Source organism: Ambystoma mexicanum, chromosome 6p (genome assembly GCF_040938575.1).
Source record: "Ambystoma mexicanum isolate Mex_15411 chromosome 6p, UKY_AmexF1_1, whole genome shotgun sequence".
Classification (NCBI taxonomy): Eukaryota; Metazoa; Chordata; class Amphibia; order Caudata; family Ambystomatidae; genus Ambystoma; species Ambystoma mexicanum.
In genome coordinates this window covers 1,029,772,112-1,029,787,372 of record NC_090935.1, presented here as the reverse complement: position 1 = coordinate 1,029,787,372, position 15,261 = coordinate 1,029,772,112, and the positions used below count along the sequence as shown (strand labels likewise).

General features: G+C 45.5%; 1 protein-coding gene across 4 annotated transcripts in view; it reads right to left on the bottom strand.

Annotated features, from left to right (window-relative positions):
• Positions 1-15,261, bottom strand: part of CDC42SE2 (CDC42 small effector 2) — a 559,740-nt gene that overhangs the window by 227,232 nt on the left and 317,247 nt on the right. For all 4 annotated transcript variants that reach the window (XM_069625631.1, XM_069625633.1, XM_069625634.1 and 1 more), the window contains one exon: positions 13,439-13,771. In XM_069625631.1, the coding sequence (XP_069481732.1) occupies positions 13,439-13,492 (54 nt within the window). In that variant the 5' untranslated portion in view covers positions 13,493-13,771. The remainder of the gene's footprint in view (positions 1-13,438; positions 13,772-15,261) is intronic.

Genomic DNA, 15,261 nt, shown 5'->3' with positions numbered 1-15,261 from the left:
GGGCTCTAGCGCTAAAATATACAGCAATGGGGACCACAGGCACTCGTTTCCGATATTATTGCTCCAGTTTTAACCCTGGCCAGTGGTGCGCTATATAATAGTCTGACCCATTTAAGATACCCAGGTCCTATCCCATAGTTGGACAGGGCTGCACTCGGCCAAGGCCACCTGACTGAGTCAAAAGCTTTTATTGAGTCCAATGATACAATTGCCATTTCTCCAGCGTCTTCCTTCGTATGTTCAATAACCCAGTGGAGTCGTCTAAGGTTGTTGGATATATTCCTATGTGGAACATATCCAGTCTGATCGGGGTGTATTTAGTAATGATTCTTCTCAGTCTGTTTGCCAGGACAGATGTGAGCATTTTGCTGTCTTGATAAAGCATCGACGGTGGTCTAAATGATCCGCAATCTTTGCCAGGCTTATTGGGTTTAGGGAGCGGTATGATAATCACCTCTCTTAGGGACTCTGGCAGCCTTCCTATTTCGTATGCCTCTTTAGCATCTCTAAAAGCGGGGGTACCACCTCATTTCTGTACGTTTTATACAACTCGCTAGGGAGCCCATCGACCCTTGGGGTCTTGCTGGTGGGTAGCTGCACTACCACCTCTTCTAATTCCTCTAAAGTGATTGGGGCATCCAACTCCTCCCGCTCCTCTGTGCTGATTTGCGGCAAGCCTATGTCTTCCAGTGTTTCTCTCATTTCCCTGCAATCGCTTCCCCCTTCATCATCATCCAAGTGTTGAAAGTACTCTAAAAATTCACGATTCACGCCCTCTTGGGTATCCACTATACATCCATCCTCTGTCGTTATTGCTCCAATTGTGGTTCTGGGGGTCTCGCTTTTATATAACCATGCCAGCACCCTCCCTGGTGTGTCTCCTCCAGCATGTTGTGTCTCTATTTTTTTATAGTTTAGATTGCACAATCTCTCCCAGAGTCCAGCACATTTCTGTTGCAGCCAGAGTATAGTTTCAGTATCTTCCTTGGCGTTACCTTCTCTGTTCAACGCTGTTTCAAGTTCTATTTCTGCTTCCTGTAGTTCGATTACTATCCCTCCTTGTAGTCCCTTGGACTTAGCTATGGCTATCCCCCTCACTACCACTTTAAAGGCTTCCCATAGTGTACCAGCTGACTCAACACTGCCAGTATTGGTCTCAAAGTAACTTATTATCCCTTCTCTTAAATCCTCTCTGAACCTTGCATCTTTTAGGGCTTCATCATAACTTTATTCCTCTTCAGGTAGCTATTGAGCCCTCTGACATTCCAAGTGATTATTTTAAGGTCCCCCATGATCCAAGAACATCCCGCTCCTCCCTACGCAAGTGTCCCGGTCTTGCTTGTTGGCGATCGCTCCTGTATGTAGGCTTGTTCCCCAACTTCAAAATAATCACAACTTCCCCAACCACCCCCGCCCCCTCCTCCCTACCTGGCCCCAACTGAATCCCCCCCAACTCCCTCCACCCCCTCCACCCCCAACTGATGGCCAGCTCCATCCCTGGATCTCAGGCACCCCCACATCTAGCCCTTTTCTAGGCTCTCGCCTGTACTCCGGGCACAGCAGGGAGATATCGCCCTACTGGCGCCTCAACTACTCTACCTATTGGGGGATAGGTCGTCTACAGCTTGTGTCTCCTATATTGACCATTGTGCGCAGCGCATTTGTAGCTCACAGCTGTCTCATGCATTTCTATATTCCAGTCCAACCAGTCCGCCCATTGGGCATATCGGGTAATAAGCTTTCATGGTTTTTTAGTGCGCACCTTGCCTTACTTCTGCTAGCTTCAGAGGAAACCCCCCATCCCTCAATTTCTAGTATAACGCCGGTTCACTTATCCTGTCCGTCTCCGGAAGTCCTGGGCATCCAGCCAGCTCGCCGTCTCCTCTGGGGTATCGAAGAAATGTGCCTTGCCTTTATGCAAAATTCTCAGTTTTTCAGGGTACAGCAGCATGTATTTGAGCCCGGTTGTCCGCAATCTTCTTTTCACTGCCACATAGCTGAACCGTTGTCTTTGCACCAACATGGTGTAATCTGGGTATGCTGTGATGGTTGCTGACGCCCGCGTTATTGTTCCGCCTTTCCGGAAAAATTCCAGGATCTTTTCTCCGTCTCTGTAATTCAAGATCTTTGCTATGATTGCGCGGGGAGGAGCCCCGTTTGGTGCCTCCTCATCAGGGCCTGATGCGCTCGTTCGATTGCGAACCCTTGGGAGAGCGTGGCGGCTCCCATTTCCTGAATGAGCATGTTTTCCACATAGTCAGCAGGGTCTAGACCCTCTACTTCTGGTAGGCCTACCACTCGGATGTTGTTGCGTCGTGCGAGTCCTTCGGCTTCATCAGCTCGGTTCTCCAGATAGGACACTTGTTGCTTCAGGACGTGGACCTCTTTTGCTTTAGTGGTGCCGACGTCCTTGTTGAGCTTCACTGCGCACTCCAAGCTATTTGTACGTTCCGCCAGTGCTCTTACGTCTTGCCGAAGCAGGTTGACTTCTATCTCTACTGCATCGATCTTTGTTTCCAGCGCCGCTTTCAGGTCTGCCATCGCGCCTCCCGCAGTGCTGCTTGAATGCGCTTTTAAGTGTGGAAGCGTTCTACTTGTGCGACCACGGTGTCGCCGCACTGGCCTCTCGGTCTGCAGGTGCTTGGTCGGTCAGTGGGGGGCCCTTGCACTATTCCAGACTGGAGCTTGGTGTAAGTGATTTCAATCCAGCACTCCAACTAAGTCAATGCCTAGTATGGGATGCCCAATGGAAATCCTTATTTATATATTTGTATGTCAAATGTTCTTTTAATTTTGGATGATGTACCCTTATATAACGCCCCTCTCTGACTCCCCCCGGCCTCACTGAGCCAAGAAGTAGGTTTGTTTTGCAAATTAAAAGATTTATTTGAAGAATTTAACAATATATAGATTACACTTTTATGAATATGAATAATATTTGAATATCACACTTATGAATATGAACAATGATCAGGAATGGGTAATATTACAATATCAACAATCTCTTTAATCAATTAGGAATAGGAAGAATAATGTAGCAGAAAATACTCTATGGGTTCAAGAAATTGCAATGATAGGAAGGAATGCAACACAGAAATAAACTTGATGACTTCAAAGACAATGGGATTACGCTTTCCCTCTGTTACTACTCACTCCCCCCAATATGCAATATGAAGATATGGAATGAGGGCACACAGGTTTCAGGAACAACCATCAACAATTGCAGTTTCAATCCTGATTCCCCCCAGCAAGCTTAGAGAGAACAGTAATGATTTTAAAACAGGTCAATTGCTTTTAGATGTGGTTTGAATTGGATGGGAAAAATGCTAAAATTATTTTAATTCCCTAAATGAGATTCAGAACTAGTGAGAGTTGCTTTGGATTGGGTCAGGTAAACACAAGCAATGATTGTTGAATGGTAAGCAGATGGAAAATGAACTTCAGAAGTTGGAAGCAAGAAAGCCATTTTACATGGAGTGAAATTGAGCCAAATGCAAATTCGCAGAAACTTTTCTGCGTGCGAGAAACGCGATTACGGAAAAAAATATAAGGAATTGGAATGTCGTTTTGGGTTTGTTTGAAAGAGGATGTTAGCTTCATTTAGATTTCGTTCATAGCAAGTACGGTTCAAGAGTTAGAGGTTTTAGGGAAGGTAGATTTTTCTCAAAAAGGTCAAGATTTCAAATTGAAAGATGCGCTGTTGAAGATTTAGATTTAGAATAAATATTTAACACTAGGGAGTCTATGCATCCGCAAACTACACGGACAGCACAGTCACCTATCCATAGGCGCCTCCCGATGGTTTCTATCTGCCTGAGATGATTGCCTTTCTCCAGAAATTATATATCAGCGTCAAGATGCTTATGACTACAATTATCACAGGATTATGTGAGGAGAGAAAGATTTGGGATAGACAAAAGAGATTCAATAATGCAGTTATGGATATATTGGAACGAGTTGGATGCGATTACTTAATACTAAGATGACTATGGACAGTTCTATGCTAAATACTTACAACTATGGCTTTGGAATGGAATGGGCCCGTCAAAGATCTGGTCAAAGGTTTGGCTTTGGCTTAGACTTCAGTCGCCGCCGGACAGGATTCAGGGCACCTGGACTCTGCTCTCAGCAAGGCACTCTGGTCTGCACGGCCTCTTGGACTGGATCCGACGGGTCGGTTCTGGGTACAGCTCTGCTCAATGGGTCTGGATCTTGGTTCTAGCACTGGGTTCTTAGCTAGAAGCAGCAAAACAGCTCAGCCAGGCTGTTGGATTTTGTGGTGCCCCTTGGAAGTTGAGGGGTTAAAATCAGGTTGCTAGATTTTAAAGGCCTGCTGAAAATGGTTCAGCTTTTTGGGTTAGGCCTCTGCTTCAGGGTTCTGGAGTCTGGTTCTAGGTTCTGGAATCTGGATCTTCCTGCAGGGTGCTTCGCCAGTGGATCAGTTGATCAGTGAATGTGTGCGTCTCTTGCCTGTCCTCAGCAGTCCCTATTTATCCATTTTCCAAATTGGGTGGGGAGGCCGATTGTCTATGTCAAACCCTCTAAGGATCTGATAGGTCAGAGAATTCCCTGTCCCCTGATTTGAGAAAGGAACAGTGTGTCATGTGTCAGAGTGATGCTGCCATTTGCAATCTAGGGAAGAACCTCCCCTTTGCTTTTAACCAGAAAATCTATTTTTCCCAAAAAACATATTTTCAATATGCACAACTTGTTAATAATTCATAATTACATGACAGATTGACTAAGGTACGTTTCTGTCCAAATCTTATCTTCCTATGAGTTTTGGTTCATAAATGACAATTTTTTGCGCTTTTGGTTGGTTACACATTTTCGGATCTATACAATTCTTTACACATACATGCACATATCCTCTGAGCATATTCCTGTAATTTTTCATGTTCCTAGCCTAATCGGAATAGCTACAATATTAAAAATGTCATGGTTCAGTCTCTGAATGTCGCACAGATTCCAGATTAGTTTTAAACTGAGTGAATTTTTCATTTTAATCTCCAAGTTTCATATTTCTGTCAGTTCCGTACAATCTTTTATAAGTCTTTTCCCAAAACAGTTACTTTAGTTTCCAATCCACATTTCCAGTCTGGTACGCCTCCAAGCTTGGCTGAGTCAGAGTCACCTGAGCTTCTTCCTGCCAGGGCAGATGTCAGTCACACCCGAATTAGCATTTGCATTCAGCTCAAGGGAGTCCTTTGTCTACACTCAGAGCAACCTGCCAGAGTGTCCCTCCCAGTTCCTTTCACACCAGCGTGCCAGTTTCTTAGCAGAGAGCAGGGGGAAGATTCCTTTGTTTGGGAGAAGGTGTGGAATGTCTTTGAAGCTCAGTGTGGCTAACTTTAACTTTTAAACACAATGTCTGAAATTGTCTTGTCTTAAAATATAACTTCCATTTTTAACAAATACATCAACCAATTTCTTAATTCAAGCCTTTTTAAAATATAGTTTTGAATTGTCTCCACCTCTTAGGCTTCTAATAGCAAATATTTCTTTGGCATACTTGGAGTTCAATGTCCAACTTTACACATGACAGGTTTTAGAAATCGCCAGCTTCTGACAGAGGTGAGTAACGGTAGTGCACCCATTTTTGACATATTTCTCCAAGCAAGCAATCTTCAATGTGGATTTTCTTCTGATAAGTGTACTTCTGTGGACATTGTATTTATGTGGATTCTTGAAGTAGAATGATGTTTAACACCCAACAAGGAGGTTGGGTCTTTTGGGTGGCTTGTTAGCCATGATATTTGCAAATTTGACAACCAAGAAAAACGGATTTTCACACAGCTTTGTGTTTCTTTTGCAATCAGCCTTGCTTTGTAGGCAGCCAAATGATGGGTTTTGGCAGTGGTCTCCTGTGTTAACACTGAGATAGGCAAAAGTGGATGGCGGCCTATTTTTCAGATTTTTACTGCACACTTTTGGGTGATTTTTAGCGAGCAGCATGCTTTCCGGCGGCCATTCTGATGTGCACAGTAATGTTGCAGGGCCTGGACTAGTGGGTTGAAACATCCCACATTGGGCCTTGGTGTAGGCTCCTCCAAAGCCCATTCCAGTGTGTTCCTTGCGTGCCCCTTCTCTCCCAGCAACCGAGCGTGCCGGCTGTTGGGATGTGTTCTGATCCCTTTGCCCGGGACCAGAGTGTTGTGACTGGGCTAGGCATGCAATCCGTTGGCTCTGTTGGTCCGCTGGCCCTTTACCTGACCGGGTGTGCCTCTGTCGTTTTGGAGTTGCCCCAGGGGTATGGACCTTCTTAGCGCACACCTCCCTGTGGTGTCCTCAATTATTCGCTCAACTTGTGGTTTGCTCTTGTCTGTGGCTTATAGGTGGTGCATCTCCAATAACCATCTCCTTCTTCGATAGGACTCACTCCCTGGGCGTCTCCTCTTGGTGCAACAGTGCTCACCCCTTCCTTTACCCGTGCGAGCTGCACTCGCCAGTTGCTACTCACACCAACATCTTTCGTTAGGGTCCATGTCCTTGGTGTGCTGCCATTACTGTAAGATGCCCGCAGGTTCACTGTTGTCTGAGCGGCACGTGTTTTTTCCCTTATGCTGTAATTATGCTTGCCTAGCGTTCACCTTTCTGTCCGCCTGAGCTCCGCTGTATCTGCGGAGTGTATTACAAGCAGGCCATCCTGTGTGCCCGCAACCTTTGTGGTGCTCTTTCCTGCCGCCCACTGCTTCTTCCCGTGGGGACCTCCTGTTGCGCCCCGGTCCAATATGGGCTTTGCGCACCTCTGCACACCGGCGTCTTTACACTTCCCCGGCGGTGGGCATCCCGGACTGCTGCACGCTTTGGGGGGCCACCGCAGCCACCTTCATGCGAGTGCTCCGGCACCAGCCACTTCGCTCCACCGCGTCTTCCAGCGCACCCGCTGGGTGTATTGTCCGGCAGCTTATTAGCACGGCGCCTTCTGCGAGACTGCAGGCTCCACCGGTCACCGCGCCTCTGGGGGTTCCTTTGTCTGGGGCATGCCACCATTCTGATTCTGGACCCGCAGCGCCGTTCAATATCTTCGGAATCCATAACATTTGGCGTGCGCTGCCAATCTTCCCAGCTCACCCTTCTTTGCCTTCCGCTTTCTTATTATTATTTCCTTTGTTTCTCATTCGATTTCCCAGTTTAGAGGCATGCGCCTGCACGGATCAATGTTAGGATCGAGGAGCGCACAAGAAGAGCAGCCTAGTCCATGGCTGCCAAGCCACACAACCCCCCCCCCCCCCACACACACACTTACTTTTAAATGTTGCCCCTACTTTTAAGGCAACTAAACGGCATAAAAGAAAAAGAATGTTTGCCCATGAGACTCAGTACGAGGCTCCTGAAAATGAACAACTTTTTAAAGAAACAAAATTGTACCTCCTGATTGATGCCATAACTACTTTGCTTAAAAGGTGCTTTCCCCAGTTGTCTGCTCACAATACAAGCCAGGATTTCATGTCCAACATAAAGCTCTTGCCAGGAATAGAAGAACTGATAAAACTGCGCAAGCACCAGGAGCAATTGTTAGCAAAGGCCGGCAATCGTGCACCAGACTCGGATATAGATGGCTCCCGGTTGGCTGATGAGCTGAGACATAACCAGAGACATAACCAGCCATCCATTCAGAAGAATTCTGCCCCACACTCACCAGTTATGCGGCACATATATCATAAAAGAAGACATTGGTAGTTTCCAAATGTGTGGGTTGCCATGAGGCTCTTACTAACAATTCCAATTACTGTGGCAAATGGTGAGAGGAGCTTTAGCTAGTTTAAACGGAGACATACGTGTGCTCCACAATGGATGCAGAAAGGCTATGAGCCATTGCAATACTTTCAAATTGAGAGTGAACTTGCTGAAAAAAATTATGCAGCAGCAATAAATGATTTTGCAGCAGCAATGTCAATGAGAGTGCCCTTAGCATACACAAAAATTGACAAAACTTTAAAAACCAAGACTAGTATCAACTGTGTACTCTTTGTCTGAGTAACTACTGCAGAGATCTTGAATCACACTACAATAGGAGTTACTTAACCGTGGAGTGTAGTTTGGGAGTATCCCACATGCTGAGCGCAGAGGGTGTATTTTAGTGTTCCGCCCTTGGCATAAAATGGACTACAAACTGCCCTGACTGCACTCATTTATCAAACCAACACCACACACAAAAACCTGCCGGTCCATGGCCATCCCACGATTCGTTGGGTAGAAGCAAACCCTTCAGACATTGGGAAAACAGAGGCTTTTTTGCTGGCAAACATATGAACATGAAATAGAGCTAGTACTGGGCCTTCCGACTGGCACAGCTACAGAGAGAATTCTGGTACTCCTTTATCCTCACGGCAGGGTAGTTATTAGTAGCTAGATGGGTAAAATAAGCCAGGCCAATCTTGAATAATACCAGTAACATTTGAAAACACTTCCGCAAATAATGCACACAATGCCCTCTGAGGAATCCAGCACAAAACAATGCGGCTTAGTGCCAGTCTCAGAATTCAACTCTATCACCAAAAAAAGCCACATGCATGAAGTGGCTTGTTTCATTGCCCCTAGAGGCCTTGCTTGCGTGATGAGCTTTCTGATACGGAGTTAAGGAACAGGGACGTCATTAAACCAAAATGCCAGTGGTAGAGGAAGTGACATCAATCGACCTCTGATGACATCACAGCAAGTGATGTCATTTGACCCCACCCTGAAGTGATATCACGGGAAGCGAGGGAACACAACCTTTCACCCGTTGACAAAACAGGAAGTGGCATCACCTAGCATTGTTCCCAAGTACACTACAAAAAATATGGCTACGATATCACTGTTATTTACATTTCATACAAGAATGGATCGCATATGTATCGTTAAGATCAGTGTGTGGAGAGAGGCCTGTATTAAATTGCTGTGAAGGCAAGCAGACGTCCATGGCCAAATGATAATGATGTGCTATTATATAGCAGTCACGCGTAAGCGCTTTATATAGAACAAATATACATACAATATCTCCCAACCTGCGTTGATACTCATATCGACCACAGAAGGATGGAAGTCTGGGTTGAGGTGTTTAAGAACAGACCAAATCAGCGACTCACTCGCTGAAGTGTGCCTGAAATAAACCTTTAATGAGTCTAGAAATTTTATAAAATTCCAGAAAGACATGATTTGGTATTCCTATTCTTTCTTATTTAGGGTCACTGCTGAAAGTGTTAAGACATGTGGATACCCTGTTTTTTTAGGGGCCTGAACAAGAAAGCTGGCCACCCCAGAATCAAAGGGCCACATGGCACTGGCCACAGACCAAGAGTTTCATTACAACAAATAAAAACGAAAAAAAAAAACACTTTTTGGGGGTAGCAAGGGAGACCGACTACAGGGGTAGCAAGGGAGACTGCGACACCTGGCCACCCCTAAATTCCATCTCTGGTAAGCAACTGGACAGGACCGAGACGAGCAGCTGTGAAATCGTGCAACTATGCGTTCTATTTTATGGAAAAGCTGCAGCATTTCGAACCTAACAAGGTGGCAGAACCATAACAAGCCCGCCCTAGCACTCTCCCTAGTGCACATCAGTGGCCCGAACATTTGCCTATTGGGAACTCGCTGTTTTAGTTAGGTCCACTAAAAGAAACCACAAGGCTCTCGGTCACAAAAGCTAGCACAACTGTGCAGCACGGTCTAGTGGCCGCTTAGCTTCGAGATGTTGTAATAAAGTGTCAGTGTTGGAATTAATTGCAATAGTAGGTGTTTCTTATTTTAACATTCATTCCAGTGGCCAGGCAACAAGTGGGGAAGCCCTAAATGGGTTTAGGGGAATATCTTGGTTTGGTCCTTTCACGGAGTTGGCAGGAGAAGCGGCCAACATGCTTTAGCTACACTCATGTGTGTACCCGGTCTTTTACCGTGCATGGCGGGGACGAGGTGCTCCCCAAACCACTTGCATGACATTGTGTTAATGGTCGCCTGCACTCAAAGGTTAATACATTTGCTGCGAGTGGTGGAGGCAGAGCGTTGTGTCAATACCGGAAGATTTGCGCTGTCTACAGTTGCCATAAGGGCTCTTCCGGTGCGTTGGCCGTTATATAACACTCCTAAATATTCTTAAATCGAGGATATCCGCGCATCTAACTCTGTTTTACTACAGAGGAACTAACGTATCCTTTCGCGATAGGTGGCAAGCATGCTCAAATATTCGTCAGTATGAGAAGGAGACAGACGAAGTCTTCGTGGTGGAATTTCCCAACTGGACTGTTGGAATGCAGAGAATGAACTTCCCCCTCGTGCTACGCGCCATGCAGGGTTTCACAGCAAGAAGAACCCATGGCTCGCAGCTCTGTTCTGTGTCATGTAGTCATCCCGACACCCACTGTTTGTCACAACTGCACACTGGCATGTGCTCAGACTGGCCGCCTTACACCAACAGTTTAGAGATTGTATGCCGAAAATACCCTGCAGGGTGCTGTCAGAATTCAAAGGTTAGCTGTTTTGTTTGTAATAAGTTAGACTACACAGTATACACCATACAAAGGTGGGCACTAAAGTTCAAAAGGAAAAAAGACAAAAGAGTCAGTTTAGAAACAGTAGGCAAAGGGGCAACTGCAGCGTGTGCGGTTGGTGGACACTTATTAATAGTTTCTATCGGATCCCCCTGTGGCGCTTGGGTTACTGGGCTATGCAGGTCCAGAAGACAATGCAGCGAGTGGCTATTGCATTGCATGTACCAATACCTAGAGAAAGCAATGGACAGAATAAGACACCATCCTTCAGATGCAAACACTCGGCTGGAATTTCCCTAGCAGTACGTGCACGGTGCAAGGGCATGGGCGATGCAGAAACCACCTAGAAGAGGGCGGTGCCGCGGCAGCGGTTACGAACGGGGACAGAGTTGAAGAACATACCTAGACAACAACTTGTCTCATGAATTACATGAAGTTTCGAGCTTGCCTTTGAGGGGCTCTTGTAATTCAAAATGGCGGTGGCCGAGATTGAAGGACTCTGTTCTCAAAAACGGTTCTGAAACACAGGAAGGGATAGACAGACTTCTTGCTCTGTGAACATATATTTTTTCTATATACACAAAAAAGTCCTATTAGCTATTAAGGCGTCGCCCTTCACTCTTCCCACATCAAGTGGAACATCTTAATGATCAAAAATGTTATTAGTAATAAAACAGATTTCATAAAACAATCATAAAAATGATCATAGTACATAAAACACATACAATATACTAAAACAAGACAAGTAGAAACACCATAAGTGAGTCGTATTACAATAATTCTTAAAGGATCCAAAAATGTGTAACCAAATAACACTTTGAAACCAATGCCTCACTAATTTCAGCTCGTTTCTTGTTGGTATGTCTAAAAAAAAAAACATCCTTTAAGAATTATTGTATTACGACTCACTCGAGATTGAAGGACTTCATTAAATTGCGGCCATAATCACGGATGTCTCCCTCCATGCCCCGCCCACCGTGTCCAATGATTTGGAGGAAGCGTCCTGTAGTCTGCATGCCTTGACAGTCAAAGGCCTAGTGGTGGGTAGGCAATGCCAACCACAACATCTCGAAGAAAACAAATGCGAAGCACTGCAGAAAAATATCCAATCGTGAAACTCATTTCCCACTGACTGCAGCACCACGCAGTGCCATTTTTAAACTGCATTTTTAAATTCTGGAAAAATCAGGGTGCATTGCAATAATTAAAATAAAAAAAGGTGACACGACTTGTCCAGCTTTAAAGGGCTGAAACCTACATCACCTTGCCATTGCAGTAGCGAGTCGAAAAAAGCTTCAGCTCGGGTTCGTAATAGAGCGCCCAACTACAAAGCGGGCACTGATGCAAGGGCAAATTCGTGCTTGTGACAGTGGGTCAGGAACTGCAACACTATGGCCCCTAACTTACCAGTGTTCACTTGCCACACCTCTGCAGTTGCTCCTGCATCATACAGCACTCCCACACATGGATTTCTGGCCAGTCACAAACACTGCACGGCCTACTATAGATGGCCGCAGGATCTTGTTAAATAGCAGACCAAGTCTTCAGCATCCAGGTACGTATTTATCATTTTAGGAACATTATTTCACGTTCCATTTGTCAATCACAGCATAATCCAATATTTGACATTGTCAGTGGCAGCGGATTCCTTGTTTATTTGGAGGGGTGTACACATTAACAATCAGCGTAGCATGGGAGCCTGAAGCAACCAACCAAGGCTGACTCAGTGGGATCTCTCCCCGCTAACACCCCCCCACCCGAAAACACTGATTAAATAGTGCATTTTTCAACACCATTTCTGTCAACAATTACAAAAAAGGCAACACGTGAAACATTCCATTAGAATGACGGTACAGGAGCACTTTGCCCATTGTATGCAGTTATTCTGCAAAAACGCATTCATGCCGATTCTGCCCATACACCAATACATGCCAGTATTCTCACGTAATAACAGCCATGTTTGCCATGCCCATAATGTCCCTAATTATAAGAAAACACATCCACGCTGCCTCTGCAATGTGCACATCAATGACCCTCACCGCAAGCCAACACGAAAAACACACATTGATACCCATTCACACAAGCAGTCATGCACCCATTTGCATGCATATATACTGATGAAAAAAAAATCACTAGCATACATCCCCATTCACTTGCACCTTCAGCAAGCAGCATCCTTTCACAACCACCAGCCACACCTAGCCCGGCCAGCATACACCCTCACAGTCACACACACACGCACATTCACAAACATACAATCTTTTAAATACATGCATGCACACACTGGTTTCTTTTTAGGAATAAGTTGCTTACCTTCTTGGCGGCAAAGCTCCAGACTCCTGCTCACTGCCCATGACTCCCTTTAGGCACGAAGCAGGGTGAGGTGTCAAACTCGGGAGGATAGCCCAGGGGCAACGTGCTCGCCTTTGAAGCAAGCTGGCGCGGGGCAACAGGCTCGATCCCCGAACCCCCACTTAGAAACCTCTGGGTATTAAGAGCGTTATAATATAAAAAAACAATTATACCTATACAAAATAATAATAATTCCTGGAGAGCGAGGCAGAGCAGCAGGTACTGACCGCACTAGGCCCTCTTAACACATGGGGAGGCGAAGGAGTGCCCCCTGGCCTTTTGTAGGGGACAGAAGTACCCCAGGCAACATGGCAATGGGATGATCAAAGCAGGGGCAGTTCTTTCAGCCAATAGGAGACCTTGTTTCCCCACAACACAGCCCACCCAGGAGTGCTCCCTCTGCAGCTTCCTGCTGCCATGGGAAAACTACGTTTTTCACTGCGATGGCTTTGGTGAGCCCCCAGTTATCCATTATGGACAAGCCGTCCCTGAACGTCACTGTCAGACGTTGCAAGCAGGTCCTCATTATAAAATGCAAGGACCCGATTTGTGCAGTTAATTGAAGAAAAAAAAAAAACATTTAGGGAAGTATATTGCCCAAGGTTCATACTCACTGGTTGAGGCTGTTCTGCGATGCAGCAGTTGAAACACAACCAGAATTCACTCATTGTAAAGAGTTCAGTATATCAGCAGGCGGAAAGGTGAAAGAAGGCTATGACTCCAAAGGTTTGTGTTCACAGAGAAGAGCCCATATATTCCAAAAAATACCAAAAGGCTGCAGCATGTACAGGTTTCAGTTTCTGGCCCCTTCTGCGTGTTCTTCTCGAGTGTTAAGCTCCAGTTCAAGCCTTGCAGAGCGACGGGGCTTTCCCTCTGAACCGCTGCTGACAGTAACACACCACCTGCAGAGGACGGTCGATCCAGTAGTGTATGCTATTAGTTAGAACCTGAAAATTAAAAACAGAAACAAAGGATTAATGGCCAATAAAACTACTATTCCTAACTACATCACAGATGTGTGTATACAATAAATATCCAAATCGCATGACAAGTGTTTCTTCAACTGCTAGCACAGAGACAAAAAAGTCAAACAACTAATTCCACCCGTGCCACAACAGGTAACCTGCAAGAATCACGGTTGATGTTGCTTTGCTGGTACACCCCAGACAAGCAATGTCTTCCCCAACGTGTAATATTACACATTTACATTAAAATAAAATAATATCATAAATGTTCCCAACATGTGGATAACTCAAAGCAGCAAATAAGATGAGGCAACCATGTTTTCTTATCAGACTTATTTAGAGATGCTACAGAGCCCACAAATTCATCACCAAGATGGTGTCTTGGCAGTAGATTGGGCCGGTGCCGGGCAATACACTGGGAGAGGAGTATTACAGAGTGGGAAGCATCGTTTCAATTACACTGCGAAGGACTGTCAGTGCCTTGGTGTTCCGACAGTAGGAGTTGCAAAGAATAGAAGCAAGGTTGGAGAAGGCACGGCCCAGTCTTGCAGAAATAACTGTAGCAACTGCAGGTGTTTAGGGGACCAAGAACATGTGTTTGGCTGTTGTGTAGGGCTTAACTTTCTGGACACGGATTCAGGGACTAGTTCAGGGACCACAGCCCCATACCATGTGCAGAGAAACTGGATTCTCTTGATCAGGGGAAGACAGCAAATGTAGGCCACAGTGGGCGGGTAGGTGGGGGCTGTGATTGTGTCTCAGTACCAAACAAGCAACAGTGGAAATCAGGGAGTCTAAGGTACAGGCTCGTGTCATCGTCTAGTCTGGGGTAGATTTGCAGATTGGTCATTGCGATTTCGTTTTGAATTATGGTGGCGTTCTTATTTAGAAGAGCCAAATGTGTACTACTGTTTACTTTGGGGCAGGCACAGGTCAAAGCGGAAGGCAATGTTCTGGATTTCAGAAGAGGCACTAGGAGAAAAACATTGAAATGGAGGCCTTACTAATATTAACAAAGGAAATCTAAGATCCTCAGTCCTGTGTCCAGTCTGCATTAGTCAGCTTGCATGCAATCAGAAGTGAATGGCTTCTTAGCATTGGGACAAGCAATTAGCGGAGCAAGAAAAATGATCTAGTCAAAAAAATGCATTTGTCTTCAGCATAGGTGGCCAAGAATACACATCTAAATAAGGTAAGGGGATACAGGTGTTACATTTGAAAAAATGAAGAGCAACCTCAAAGACACTTTAAACCTGGTGCTGAATCGACAGACAGCCTATGGAAAAGTCTGGTTCTCGCTGGCATTTGGTCAGGTTCTTGGGCTCTTGAAACACTTGTGTATAGGCGCGTTACAAATGCCATATCATATCATTTGAAAAATTAAACACTGAGCAGTGCTGGCCTCCTTTTACCTTTCTGTGACAGAGCGTGGGGTGAAATATAGCCCCCGAATGCCAGAAATAAAGAGGCCA